At 36.3% G+C, this 15973-nt stretch overlaps 1 protein-coding gene across 1 annotated transcript in view; it reads right to left on the bottom strand.

Moving 5' to 3' along the window:
• Positions 1–15973, bottom strand: part of LOC106108442 (dorsal-ventral patterning protein Sog) — a 77851-nt gene that overhangs the window by 22864 nt on the left and 39014 nt on the right. Inside the window, 2 exon segments of the mRNA XM_013289608.1 lie at positions 8152–8284; positions 9280–9383. Coding sequence (XP_013145062.1) covers positions 8152–8284; positions 9280–9383 — 237 coding nt within the window.

The raw sequence follows: 15973 nt of genomic DNA, 5'->3' as shown, positions 1-15973 counted from the left end.
TGCATAAGGGTAGCAATAAATGAAAACGCAATCGTAATTTCTGTCGTACTAATCGACCAGACTGCGTAACAAAATAAACTGCTTCAAGATGCGTTCAACGCATTTACGACTAGCTCTCGTCGCCGATGCCGATGCAACAAACAGTTTCGCACAAATTCCAAGTTACATGTAACGTTAATATTATGATTAGACGATTTGATGATACATTTATACGTGTAATTGGTTTTACGCGCGACAAAAGCGGTCAGGAAACTTTCGTTCTCAGCCGACAAAGCTGTGAAACTCTTCTGTTGACAGTTTTATATTTAAGTACCTACAGTAGTGTCTGGATTATTCTAGTATTGAACTTCGGTTTTATGATTACATAGAGTTGTCTCTACCAGTTTAAGTCTCGGTTTTAGATAGAGGCAAAAGACAAGCATTAGAAATTTGTGATGAAAGATTAGACGATTATAATTTTTAACTAAATAACTTTAAATTATAACAGACACGCTTTGTGTTGCTTCTATAAGACAAGTGTAAATCCTAATACAAGAGTATTTACCTAGTGAAATACCCTTGAAGTTACGATATTATACAGATTATAAACACAAATTCCAATTCTAATGTACGCGTGTCGAGGTTATATCGATGTTTATACAATGTCCTCTAATGTTATAGTTATATCGCAAATATTTGCGTACTTTTACTCGACTACAGCATTATTAAGTATGTCATTACCATTGGTTACATTTGTTGGCTTTGTTTTCGGTAAAACATTGACTGTTAAAATTATTGATTCGAAACTGAATTTCATATAGGACTAGAATCAAAGATACTAGGTCAATAGTGTAACTAAATCCCTAGTTGCTTTAAACGGCTAACTCTATAAACAATAAATTAAGTATCTAGATCAAGAGAAGGCACTGCCTCCCACAAGGGTTCCCATCTCAGGAAGCAGAGCCCCATAATTTTTGTACAACTGATTTTAATAATAAAGTGGTTTTTTTTTATTATACCCTATGATGTTGTGGGAAGATCCGAACGGGCATCTCACTCGTCAAAATCAATTCTGTCGTTTAAAAATTCTTGTCGTTAAATCGACGTGTAAAAGCTTACCTACACGAGAAAAACATTACCTATCTAACCAATCGGGTTAAATTAAATTGAGGCATCATCTGTTGAAATCCTCAGGAAAATTATAGGCCGGGAAATGTTTGTGGAAAATAACGTGTATGTAACTTGTGGAAAACATGAGGCGAATAATATTTGTTGAAAGAGGTAATGACAGCGGTATCACATGCGCGGCGCGGCGCCCGGCGCTCGTCCGGCGCCGGCGCCCGGCGTCGCGTCGCCCGCTTTGTTTGTACTTCGCGTATGTTCACTATTTACGCAACTCTATCGCGGATTCCTCAGCGTACCGAAATTACGAAATCGTAAACTAAAGTTACGACCACAAACTGTTCTAATTTAAATGAAAACCCGAACTTAAATTAACCTATAATCGTGAATGATACTTCAATATTCTATATACAACTTCTGATGAGTTATTTTATTAAAATCAACGTCTTTTCTTAAATGTTATCAAGTAAATCCATAACTTTACTGTATCAGTGCAAGTTTTACTAGTAATATAACCGTGATTTATCACAGTACACCAGTGACCCTAAAGGTTATAACAGCATTTCGGCGCAAACAAGTCGCTATACGTAAGTTCTAAAACGATATATTGAAATGCAGTTTAATACAACGACCCGGTTTGATTAAAAGATTAATGTTTGAGGTAAATCAGTTGTAGGGTTTGGCGCCGACTGACTGCTTGAGAAATGCACGCCGAGTCACGTTGTTAGTTTCACAGGAGGACAGCACAATGTGGTAGAACAGTAAGGCAGGACAATTCTGGTTTGGTCAGTACGCACATGCCGAGACAATACAACTCCTATTTCGACCATTGTTGTACATTCAAACGATAACAGTACCCTACTGGTGTGCGTTCTGCACTCGTGTGAAACTAGCATTAGTTACCGCAGACTGCCCAGCTATTACTCAGTATAGTCCCACAAACCACAGACTCCTAATACACCCTTATTAGCCAACATTAAAATAATAACGAGTACCACACTTGCGGACGGAGATCGCGATGCTTTTTAAAATTACAATGGTCGAAGGCGCACCACTTAAAATGCTGTCATTAGCCATGACGCGACGTTGAATGATGGCGATGGATGAACAATACTTATTTAAAATAAAATAATTTATACATTTATATTTGCGATTGTATAATTATCGTTGTGTTTTACTTTAGTTCTAGTGAAAACCATTTTTAAAACATTGAGAAAATTAATAATATTAATAACATTTCAAACGGATATTAAAGTATTTACTGCCTAGAATTGATTGTAATACTGGCCTTCATTACCCTTCAAATCGGCACGCAATGGTTGAACAGTAAAGGCAGTATGGAATGTCCCGCAGATACAAATAACGATTTCATAGAAATACGGCATTATTGTAAAAGACGCCGACGTGCACAAAACAAATTCCTGAGAGGCATGCGCGGGGCACTGGAGACTAGACTAAAGGCATTCTCTTGACTGCTTGCCGTCGTATAGATAAGGCCCGACGAACTGTGAACCAATCACAATGCAACCTGATCCGATGGATACTTAGACCTTCGACCCGCTCCGCATGCTGTAACATTTTCCTGTCACAATACAGTACATTTAAAAAATATAGTATATGTGTACAATATGTAATTCTACTAACCTATATAAATAACAAGTTAAAACTTTAAAAGTTTTCTAGTTTATAGCATTAGGATCAGAAAGACAATGGCGGGAAAGTTTTTGACAGATACATTTTCACAAGCAGGACTGCTTTAAAATGTCTTCGTTCCCTCTGCCCATTACAAAGTTTTCTACATCTTCATTATTATTCCTTATACTACGTATGGAATTTCTTCTTTTCTCAGGTTCAAATTTGTGGCCGTGAACCCAACAATCTTACAATCTGCAGCAACACCACACCAACACCTGGTGGGAATTCAATTAAAATTATCGATTTAATAGTCTCGATACGGCCCTGGAGATTTATTAAAAGCACGATAAAGAATATTGTTAATCATTACAGAGAGAAGCCGGCACACGGCCAACTGGAATTCTCACAAAGGCAACACTGAATCAGATTTGATGCGTTTTATAGTTACGACCCGGAGATAGACTTTACGGCCACCTTAAAGTTGCACTACTCTTTATTGTTAATCCATTAAATTATTTCCGTTTGTGGAACAATTGTATCCATAACATTTTTATACTTTAATAAAAAAGACAACTACAAAAACTAAAACATGTCCTCAAGATAGAAACATTAAAGTAACAAGTTAGATACGAGCATGGTATTCATCTGATGGTATATCCCATAACAATATACCGTTACAATTGCATTAAGGCCTTTAGTGCTTTAAGAAGTATATTCATAACTTCTTACACATACGGCGTGGCTCTCCGCGTAAACGTAAGCTATCTGCAAGGAATAAGATGAGAAAGCTTGAAGCGCTATCTTAACCCCGTCACATTAAATGATCTCCTATAAAATCACGAAAAAGTGAGCGTTCGTTGACATCAGGGATATTTGCTCGCAAAAAATGCGTATGTTGTAAGCGGTGTTCGCTAAAAAGGCGCGCAGACGGCGTCGCGGCGACGGGTCGACGGCCGCGCCCGGAATAACCAGCAGCACCAGCTATATTTGCAGCGGCGACGGGGGAGGAGGCGAGCGCGCGGGAGGAGGGGCGGGGGACACACCAGCGCGTGCCATTTCTGCACCAGCGGCCGGTGCATCTGAGTAATGCCATTGTAATGCTCTCGATATATCCTACTGACGGCAGACGCGGCGTCGGCGTCGACACACCAACCGCAAATCCCTAAACGCGACCGAGCCGTTCACTCCGCTGTTAATTGTAACCTTTCGTCCGGACACGTTTATTAAGAATTGGGATGAAGGAGATTCACCGTGTTTTGAACAACATTAAAATTATGACATAACTATAAAACAATCTCTTCATCACAAAACTGACTCACAGTATAGGATAAACCATGGGAATCACACGTCACACACGCGTTCTGTTTTCCTCATATTTTCCTGTTTGTGTATTTATATACATTACTATAAATTTCAAATGAAAGTATCCGGAGACATTACCAGGAAGTGGCATGCAATAAAAATTTATGCAAGGCCGATCTCTGAGCTATGTATACGGCGCCATGAGTGCAGTACGGCTATAAATGTCGCATCGCAAAGAATTCCATTAGTGCTATTACGAATTCGTTTCGTAGATGTTGATTATCTAGATCGAATGTGTCCAGGAGGGGCCGTAAGGCCGGCGGCGCTCGCGTATGTAGGTAACGATGAGAATGAGCCGTGGGAGCCCGCCGCGGTCATTTGTCATCGCCGGTTCCTGTCACTACGTCTGTACGCATACTTTCTCACATTCTGCAATTACCTTTTAAAGGCAGCGAATTTGCCGATTCCAGCAAAAAAAAAACACTTAATGGAATGATGAACGATGACAATCAAGACGCCGGTAACGCGACCTAAAGGTAAGCGCCGCGAAAAAAATTACAGACGCACTTTTAAATGCCGATGATAATGTAACAACCCGTCTCGTAAAGTGCAATTTACTTTTATACATGACACCACATTTATTTAAGCACAATTATTTAGCTTAAATGTGAAATGTTATAAATGGTACACTTTAGATGGATGGATGGATGTTTCTTAGATTTTGTAGCCTAAACTGCTGAACGGATCTCTATGAAAGGCTACTTACTATGTTTTTTTAAATTACGCGCAGTGAATTGTAGGCGAAAGCTAGTATTACTTATATTAAAGCAAAAACTTTTATCGAGCAGATAGTTGACAGACAAAAAGTAGTTTTCCAATCATGATATATTGAGGTTAACCATCCAGATAAAATTACTGTCACTGAAATTGTTAAGCTTGTATGGCAAAATGCTTCAGCTACCTGAAATTCTTTAAACTTCTTACTACTTCTCTTGAATCCTGGATGCCTTGAAATATGCCACTGCTATATTGTGCTTCTGACCCAAATTTTCATCTATGAAAGTTTGGTTTAAAAACACAATCTATGCGAGCTATTCTAGTGCTCGGGCGCTCATAAAATTTTAATATAGTCATTTTATTGATTGTCTACAAATGATACTAGTATCAAAACAACTATAATAATTTATTTGTATGTAAATAGATGTCAAGTTTATGTGCGAATGTGATATTAGCAATACGACCGGCAGCGGTGCGGGCACGGCGTCGGGTTTCACAAGCAGAGCGGGTCATTCGAAAATTGCATATTAATGACGCGCTCCAAGCCAAACAGAACGTTCCCACAAAAATCTATAAACGTACGTCTCGTTCACACAATTTCCACACACATGTGCGGACAGTTTTCGCGACAGATGGTCCGTGAGTCACTAACCTGTCTCAAGTGGTATTTGTTACCAATATAATCGACACGTTCGACTATAAATCATTCCTATTCCTGTCTGCATTAAAAATAGTCAGATGTCGTTTTCATAAATCGAATATGAACATCGTTTAATAATACGATTAGACGATGAGACGATATTTGAGGCCACGCGGGTTCAGTGACCTCATAATAAAAATATATTTCCATAAATATTAGGGAAGGGTATATCATGTATGAGACCATTGGTTAACAAACAAATGCAATACTATTGATAATTCTACGTTAGTAATTAAAAGAGAAACGTAATTCAACTATGAAATAGGCCTGTAATGGAGCAAATCTTACTACGTTCTTAAGGAGCCAAAAGGTTTCGTTCGAAGAAATTTGTATGAGGTAAACTTAAACTTAGATCTTACGGTACACTAATAGCAGCTATCGAATATTAAAGTAAAATAAACATTGAATAAATTAAACATAAAGACACTGCGTCCTGTTTTGATTGTAGTAAATCTACATCGTCTCGGATCCCGTGGTTTTAATGGACGATAACGGTTCCGTAATAGAATATTCGCGAGCTAGTAACAGAATTGTCAAACAGGAAAGCATGACATCAGTCGAGGTACATAATGCCTTTAAATAAGATGACATCATCAATTTAGGAAATTCAATTGACTGGAGCAGACTTCGTGACGGTCGAATGTTGGCCGAATTATATCGTGTGAGAATAACATTGAAAGCAGATTAGAATGACAAGCGCCCATTCATTGAATATTTACATTTACGTAGCCTTTTTGTTACTAATCGAAATGGATTGGCCGAGTCAATATAACCGAAGTGTTCAGCAATCTGGAAGTCACGTTCAAAATTTGGCAAAACCATGTTAATATTTTTTCACGTTACGATGATTCATTTTAACAAAATATTGTAGGTTATGCAAGCATTTACGATTAATAAAAAAGAAGATTAGCACAGTTTACAATTCAATATTAGCATATTGATAATGCAAAGTTACGTAGGAGTTTTTCCCAAAAATCTCCTGTCATGGCTATAAATGTTTTCACTTCAAAAATATGTACGTAACATCCGTAAAACCTTATTACCGAGGTACAATCAGCGAATGCCATTAGAGCAAAGACAGTGGGTTAAATGTGTATAGCAATCGATTTTGCGACTATAACGCGATTTCAAAAAAAATCTTAACCTGTTCATAAAATTTATATTTCCTGTAGTTTCGCTGGCATTGCTAACTTTCACCGAACGAAATGGCTTTTATTGACAATTTGTGTTATTTTTGCCCGATTATAACGTTGATAACAACTTGACATTATGGTAAAGAGGTTTTGTTTGTGAATGAATCTGGTTGTTTCCGTCGATGGAATTCATTCATAAATGTATATAGTTTTCTATTAAATACGAACATACAGTTTCGTAGAAAATATTGAGACGATGGAAATTTCCTACGTCGTCTGAGTTAGAAAAGAGATTTGATTAGAATTCATTATTTGACTACACTAAATAATTACAGTAAACTAAATAACCCTCATGAGGGAATTCACAGTTTTGTTAAACGATATCGAGAATTCATTCTCATATGCTTTACTGATCAGAAGACATCATAGGCAAAGTATTTGAATGTGGGCCACCAAACCGTTGGAGTATCGTTACTCAAGTTTATCTGATCCACAAGACCATACGTGACTTGAGTATACGTGTCTAGACAATGACACGACTTTAATATTTTGTATGAATAATGACGAAGCAAATTCAAGGCATTGTTAACAATTTGGCTGTTGGCTCGTACCCACTAAGCCGGCTAATGGTGCCCACTCAACATATCTTCATTAATATTATCCGTGTCACTGGATAGATTAGTTATAGAGTGCCGCTGTCGAGATGTTTCCTTGTTTCCAGCAGAGGTGTTTTTTTCTGTTTTAAAAAAAAAACAAAGAGTGCTCCTCGACTGGATTAGTTACGACTCACTGCTACACTCATAAACGTTTAAGCGTTACATAAGCAGTGTCTTCTGTGACTTAGAGATCCTTACGGTTTAAAACACACTTTCGTAGAGGATAGATTATAAACCACTTATTTCTTGAAGTCTGTTTGGGTTCGTCAAAAGAAATGTATTAAAAATTCCTGCAAACTGCAGTACTTATACAGTATTAAGTTGTAATTTGCACAGACGTTGTACGTTACAAACGGCCGTGAACACGTCACTGGTCGCGGACAAGTGGCGACTGATAACGTAACCTACCTCTTAATCCTTAAACTAACATTATACCAATGCCACATTTTTTCCTCTCGTTTTCTAGATTTATCTGAGTGGCATCTAACAACCTTCAATACTTGCTTGCAGTAAAATGTCCTACAAAATTAATTTTAATTGAATAAGTAATTAAATTACTTAGAGCCTTCGGATATGCACTCAAATTGTGTAAGCGCTGCCATCATTAGAATCTTAGCAAAAATTTTGCACACTTTCGACAGATTTCATTAGCTTAATTGGTAATCAATGAAGCACTAAGCAAGTATTTTCTTTACCAAACATTTAGATAATATCTTCATCCCCAATAAATTTATGATCCTGGGGAGATTAACTTTTACAATTGAAGTCACTATTCCAGAGGAAATCAAAAAATACGAGAGCAAGAAGTAATTCCGTGCTTATTAGTAACTTAAGGCAATGTACTCACAGTCAACATCGCCTGGACAAGTCTTGCAGCATCTCCCAGGCAGCAGCACCGGAGTGTCACAAGATGGCTCCGGGCACTCATTCTTGATGTTCCGACAATGCACCTTGGCCACTACACGACGTTTCTTTTGCACCTAAACGGGAAAGATGTTACTTTAGCATAATTTCTTCAATTTAACCTTCATTTAAGTCTTTAAGGGTTACCATAGAGCGAGACACTCTCATTAGTTATTACGTCTAAATCTTTAGTTACATTCCTTATGTGGCCTTTCTATACTATACCCTTAAAATAATATTTCTTAGGTTTTCTCCAATTAACTATCATTACGTTTGTAATATAGATTTGTATTTTTTATTGTTATTGCACTCCTTATTACATCAGTAAAAAGGTGTCGCGATTTAGTGTTGAAAATAGTTTTTTAATTACTTAAATGTCTGGCGCCATTCGTTATCTTGAAATTCATTTTTTAATACTCTTAATTAGGAAATGAAAAACTGTCATCAAACTTTAATTATATTAATTGATCAAAGAATCGAAATCTTCCACTGGTTTGATGAAGCATCTTAATTAAGGAACAATTTTTTATACCCTTCATGGTAACTAAGTAGCAATTAACGTGAACAATTCATGGGAGAGGCCCGAATTCAGCAATGAAGTGTAACGAGTTATTACTCGTGACGATATCATGACGAAATTCTTTATTTAGACACGTTAAATACAGATTACTTAAGTTTATTTAAAATGACGCCAGTGTTATGATTCACATTACACTTTACGTGTTCTATCATAATCTAATATAGCGATGAAATAATATGAATCTCTTAAAATTTGTTTTAAACATTAAAAAGAGTTTGTAAGAGCAGTCTCTGCTAGACAGCAATGTGCACCTTTTAGGGGCGACTCTTTAGCTCTTAATCTTGATATTTTAATAACGTAAAAGTATTCTTATGCAACTGAAAATTTGAGGAATAATAATAAGATGAGAGTAAAGTAAAGGACAATAAGGGATGTCTATCGGCAGCGGTTGCTTTGGATTCAGGTGGCCGAAAAAAATAAAGAAACGGTACATTATCCAACAACGTGTTTCAATTGTTTATTCGAAGTAATACAGTATCGATATATACTCACCGAAATACACTCACATTTGATGCAGTACATTACCCCGAAGGGCGGGCCGAGGTCCGCGAACCACGTCGAGCCCAGCTCCTTCGCTTGCTTACCGAACTGACATTCTGTAACAAAAAATAAAAATAATTCATAATCCTGCAATTTTGTAGCCCAACTGAGAAATATTACTATATTTAGCCTCTGGTAGCCTAAAATCTATAGCCAATTTTATAGAGCAAGTTGTTAATTAAGAACCTTGTTTTTTTAATTACAAATTAGTTATAAGACGATCTGTTAGTCGTTTGTCCCATTATCCAAATAAAAAAGCAGTAAACTAAGTACTAGAGTACTAGTAAGAAATCACATAAAAATTGACAAGGGTAATAAAACGTATTAAACATTTTAAAATCAACAGATTTGTTAATAAAAGGCAAAAGAGGTTCTAAGCGAATAGCTCTTAACAAGTCGCAATTACATGTACATAGAGGAGTACTTGATAGTCTAAAAATATAAAATGTCGACGTGGCCATATGATGACAACCCGCTCCACCAGACGCCAGCCACTGGCAACAATTAAACTCTGTTTCCACTAATCTACAAGCGGCAACTACTAAATCTATAACGCTACGTGCATTCGTTTTTCTTATAGAAAGAGCGGTCGTGTGCGGCCAACCGCTTAGTAAAAATGGCGCCTAAAGCCTCATTCCTATGCGAAACGTTATGCCGATTCCATTAACTTTAATAAGTTCTAAAAGCTGTTAACCATACATACGTATTAAATATTGATAGTTCAAGAAACTTCAGATACATGTATTTCTAATTAGAAGGAAATGAAACCAATTTCATACAAAAATATCGGTGTTATTAAACGAATACTAACTATTAAATAACGGGTTCTATTAAAACAAATATTTAAGTCGAGGTGTTCATGAAATCTATGTTAGTTGTAGTATTTCAGAGTTAATTATTTTATAAAGATTCATTCAGTCATCACCAGCTCACTATACGTCCCCTCCGATGGGCTCGGAGCCTACCCTGAATAAGGGGTGACTAGGTCATAGTCAACCACGCTGGCCAAGTGCGAGTTGGTCGAATTCACACATATCTTTGAATTTCTTAGCCGATATGTGCAGGTTGCATCACGATGTTTTCTTCCACCGACGAAAATTCTAAAATCACATTGCTACATGGCGGCATTCGAAACCAAGACCTGTAGGTTACAAGTCAAGTGTTTAAACCAATGAGCCACCGACACTCCTTTTTTAAAGATTATTCATAGGAAATTCTAGGGGATTGAAATAGAAAACATCATAGAATATATCAAAATATATGCAAATATTATTTGTCACCTTGTCTTACTAAATACGACACTTGAAACTTGTACTAGTGGATAACTAGTTGTTAACAAACGATATCAACTTCATTCTCAGAATTTAATTAAGCTCTTATCATTCCATATCAAGTACTTTATCATGTTTCTACTTTTTAATCCAAACTTCTAGGAGATAATAGAAGACACATTATCTTATAATGTTCATAATTTTGTATTAAAAGGATATGACTTGCCGCATTATGTGATTTAATTCATCAATCATCTTGCCCTTATATAATTTGTTTTTCAAATAGTCTTATTAATATAGAAATACATAAATTCAATTTGTACGTTTCTTCATACAAAGTAAGTACACTACTACACGAGACGTAATAAGTACATGTAATTGAGAACAATCGTGAATGTAATATCGTGACAAACAGTGACCGATTCCGAATGTTAGATTCGCTATCAGATGTCTTAGGTCGATAAGGTGGCTCGGCTCGGCCTCTATAAATAGGCGTCAGCGTTATCTCTCCCTCTCGTAACTATTTAATTAACCTCACTGCACGAGTGCACTGATAACGCAGCGACATGTTGCGTGAGAACAAATCGATCCCGGCTCGTGGCGATCGTGCACTCGGTTCGCCGCTCGCCGCTGACCGCTCGAATTCGGTATTAGCATCAATCGCCCTTATTTGTCACTTCTCTTGTAATAAGGAAGGAGGGTGGCGGCGCTTCGGCGCTAGATAAGGATGCGACAATCACGCCTCGTATTCACTACGACATTTTATGGACAGAAATGATCCTCTATTCAAGTGGTTCCATTCAGTGTTAAGCACTTCATTGCTAGAATTGATATTACATTTGCCAACTGTCGTACGGCCGCGCATCTTTTCCTCTACGGATACAGTGCCAAGGCGTCGTCATTGGCAGCTTATTAACTCGCCGGAGCGCGGCACTTTCGCTCGTTTAAGTGATGCAACAAATCTATAAGTGACGTCCGCTAAATACGCGTAAAAATATTATGCGGTGGTTATGATTTAGGCTTAAATACTGCGGCGAGACGTCGCGTAACCTTCCCTCGTTCTCGGAAACTCTGGCGCGTCGCCAGCCGCCGCGGGGATATGAAGTAGTGGCGACGGCGACGCTCGTCTTATGCTCCTTTCACGATCTGTTTATGGAAATTTGTACACGAACTCGCGCATGTTTATTTTGATTACGTTCGATATCGATAAATTCGCGCAAAGTGCAACGCCGCAAATACCACAATAAATACGAGCGCGCACGACCAATAACCTGCCTAATTTATAACTATAAACAAAAATTCCTCTTTGTCACTTTGAGAATTCCGTCGCGTCGCGATATTTGCCGTCTGGTTTATTTTTTTATAAACATCAAACGAATCTTTTTAATAGCGCGACGTGAGTACAGTCAACGTCATGTCTCCTTAATACAGAGACTTGATGATTCCTCTGGGAAGTCTCAGTAACTGTGGTCGTATGTCCGACTTGATACTACAGATGTGTCATATTCACAGACAGCTCAAATTATACCGATTAGTTAAAATCTTACACTCGACTTTGTGCACTTTATATTCGTTGATTTTTTATTACCCGAAATACACATAATACAAATATATATTCATACGCAGTCAATTCTTATTTAATGTATTTTTTTACAATTTGCGTTAGTTAGAATTGCACTGTTAAATATAACGCAAGTGTCGAGATATTTATCACAATGTTTGCGAATAAAATGTTCAGTGGTCGTGAAAAGAAAATGTATACGAAACAAAACAAAGGTCAACGGCATACGATATAAGAGACAAGGACATGCAGATGTCTAGATATGTTAATCTTATAAGTACACGATAAGATCGTGGGATACCGCTGATTTCTGAAAAGTCTTATATCTACAAAACTCCCAACCACACTTTGATACTTTAATTCCATATAAAACGGAAAATCCTGCCTTTCGTGATATGACCAATATTTCAACTTTGTTTAAATAAATTGCACTTAACCGTAATAGTATAACAAGATCAAATTAGCTAGCAAATAAACATAATTGTTGTTTAATAAAAATGTCTTAATATTCGCCGACTGCAGCACATTTTTAATTAAATTTCCCACACATAAAGCCGACATTAACACTAGGTGTTTTTGATTATTTATTCAAATTGCGATTTATCCATGTTTCAAAATAATTTCGATTAATATAAACATAAGAAGGTACATAAATAGGATATGTACTCGTACTAATCAAATTGTTTACTAGGTATTTCCAAAAGGGGTAACTTTTGGGGATAAATATTTGCATAACGAAGAAAGTACTTATATATCGACCAGATTAACTAATCTATATTGTCATACATTTGTGACTACGTAGATATAGTTTGTAATGCTACAAAGCGTGCGCCTGCACGATTAGAATGGCATTGTCATGTCGTAGATTGCGATAAGTATAGGTTTGATGTCAAAGGGAGAGGTATATGGTGGGCTCATTGAGGCGTGCGCGCGTCGCTTCAATAAATTCACCACATAAAAGGGTCGGCAGAGGCGTGGGCCGTATTTCAGCAAACGTGGGCAGTGAATAAATGGCAAGATACATATTGACCTTAAGCCTGAACATTTTGACATCTGTGATGGAATAACATTATCTAATGGTAATCCGATCTACCTTCGTTGTGGTTCTAGGCCCACAGACGTCACTGCACGATGTTCAAGGCGAGGAGGGGGAAGTACTATTAATATGGTCTTTTTTAGTCTATTTTTAGTCTCTAAGAGTCCTAACCCTTCCTAACGAAGCCTATAGTAAATCCCAAATTACTAATGAAGATAACCTTTCAGCAATTCGGAGTAGAATGGTACCTCATTCAAAATCATATTTAGACAGCAGGAGCAATGATATAGGCAATTCAACTTCATCTTACTAATATTATAAATGCGAAAGTTTAAATGGATAGATGTTTGTTAGGGTTTGTAGCCCAAAAGGTTGGACGGATCTCGATGAAATTTGGCATAGACGTAGAGGATAGTCTGGAAGAACACATAGGCTACTCGCTTTTGTTTTTTTTTAATTCCATTCGCATGGAGTCACAGGCGAAAACTACTATAGCAATAAAACAAACACAATTGTAGTGTTAATTAAGAATCACTAGCTCAATAGAACAATTGTTGAATACCAGATTTTTCTCGCACTAACCAGATTTTATCACAAATTTTAAACGATGACTTGAAGCCATTTTATTATGTACTTATTTGTAGGTACTCGTCTCTTCACATATGTAAGTCAGGACCTTGTAATGGTTAATGGAAAATTTTGTATGTCGCTGTGCGATATCCTGTCGATTTAAGGCAGGCAACTGTAATTGCGGACGTCTATTGGTAGCGACTACTTGGATATACCAGCCAATTCATATGGCTGTTTGCTCGTTTAACACTTTATAATATTAAAAAAATCCTTTACAACCACAACCTTGAAGATAATATAAAGATTATAATGACATGTTTTGCTAGGAAACATTTTTTCTCGTGTCCATACATTTTTTGTGTGTCATTTAAAGGTTCTTGTTCACGTTAGCCAACGCCTAACAACATTAAAATTTAATTTTAATTAACAAATTATTATTGATACATTACTTTTAATTACGCAAATTATTTAAAAATACTATTTAACGCTACTCAAGTTAATAAAAAAAATATTAATGTTAGAGCTTAAGCGTGCACATTTTTTATAATAATCACGTAATAACCAAATAATAGTTAACACACGAATGATTAAAACATAAAGCAGACATACAGGTTTATACGAATATTCATAAAAGTCGTAAAACTAAGCAATTAATAGCCTCTTTATTACGCTTTATTCATCGTTCCGACCTTATGAAAGTAATAAAATTGTAAGAAACTATTACAATTATATAAAATGCCGCCACGTATGTAGCAATTTAATATTGATTGTTACCTATCATCGATTAAAAAAAAAGTTAATATTGCCTCTAAAAACCCTTTTGAAAGTGAAATAAATAAATAAAATGTAGTACAAAAATTATATAAGACGTCACTATCAGAACTCCAAATTTATGACAAAACAAAATTAATGAAAAAAGATTATCGTCCTGGCCGTCAAAATCAAAATACAAAACAACGTAGTCGCAGCACATTTAACAAGGTATGTTGTTCTAAGTTTTTTTTTATACATTTGTATTTTCATTAAAGGACCTATCCTTTTCCTCCTTCTTCAAGAAGTAAAATCGTCGCGGGAGGTTGTAGGATCAGCGCCGGGGTGTGGCAGAGGGGTGCGGTGTCTGCTCGACCTCAGGTGTAGCGGCGAGGTTATGTAAAACGCGAGCTATCGGGTGTCAGATGTCGCCGACAGGTGTCCAGCTAATAATAATTATCACGCATCAATTATAAGCGTGCAAAATACGTCATCAAGGAACATATGACAATTTTTTAATGACGATTTATTTACGCCCGATTTTCAAACACATTTTAAAGATAAGTTTAAATGTATTTGAAAGAACAATAAGCAAAATAACACCTGCAATTTACGAATTATTACAAAGTACTATTTATAATTTGTTACTAAAAATTACTCTTTTTTTAAAGTAGATTTATTTTTATATTCTATTTCAGGTATTTTAAGACTTAAAAAACTATTCAACCAGAAATCCATTTACTAATCAATTTTTTCTATACATTTATCGCTTTTAAAATATATTCTTTACTATTTGAGATGCTCAGTCATAATATTTAATATTATGAACACATAATTTATTTGATTTGTGTTTCCGCGAAATCGGACACGTCTTCCAGCACCAGGTGCGGCTTGACTCACCACTAAATTAATGAAACACCTCATTTAGCTCGTTTTCTTGTTTTACGCTCAGTTAAAAATAATACGCGTGGACAATTGTCTAATTAATTGTTGTCTAATCGATTAAACGACCAATAATAAAAACCTGTTAAGATAAATTGATGATTAAGCGTTTCCAATCTTTATAAATTTATTTTTGAATGAATATGTTGGTTTTTTTCACTCCATGTCTGTTCGTGAATCAAGTTACGTATAATTCGCGTAGATATTAATTTTTTTATTTAAGAAAAGTTCGACTATCATAAAAAATTATGCTCCACAGTATACCAATTGATATTAACCGTAAAATTCCGAAACTTTAAGGGTGAGTTGCACCATATCGCCGGTTACCGTTAAAGTTAAAATTATTTGTAACAGTAATATTTGGAATAACCTTAAAATTTACTAAGGATGTGTTACATTAACTAACTATAAACCTTAACCAGCACCTTCCCGATGGTTACGTCTTCGGATGTTCATGATATTCGCTACACCAGTTTTGCGCTGGTCAAAATGACGTCATATTTGACACTAATCATA

Source organism: Papilio polytes, unplaced genomic scaffold, assembly GCF_000836215.1.
Source record: "Papilio polytes unplaced genomic scaffold, Ppol_1.0 DF821511.1, whole genome shotgun sequence".
Taxonomy (NCBI): Eukaryota; Metazoa; Arthropoda; class Insecta; order Lepidoptera; family Papilionidae; genus Papilio; species Papilio polytes.
Note: the sequence above shows the minus strand (reverse complement) of the source record. Positions and strands in the feature narration are given on the sequence as shown.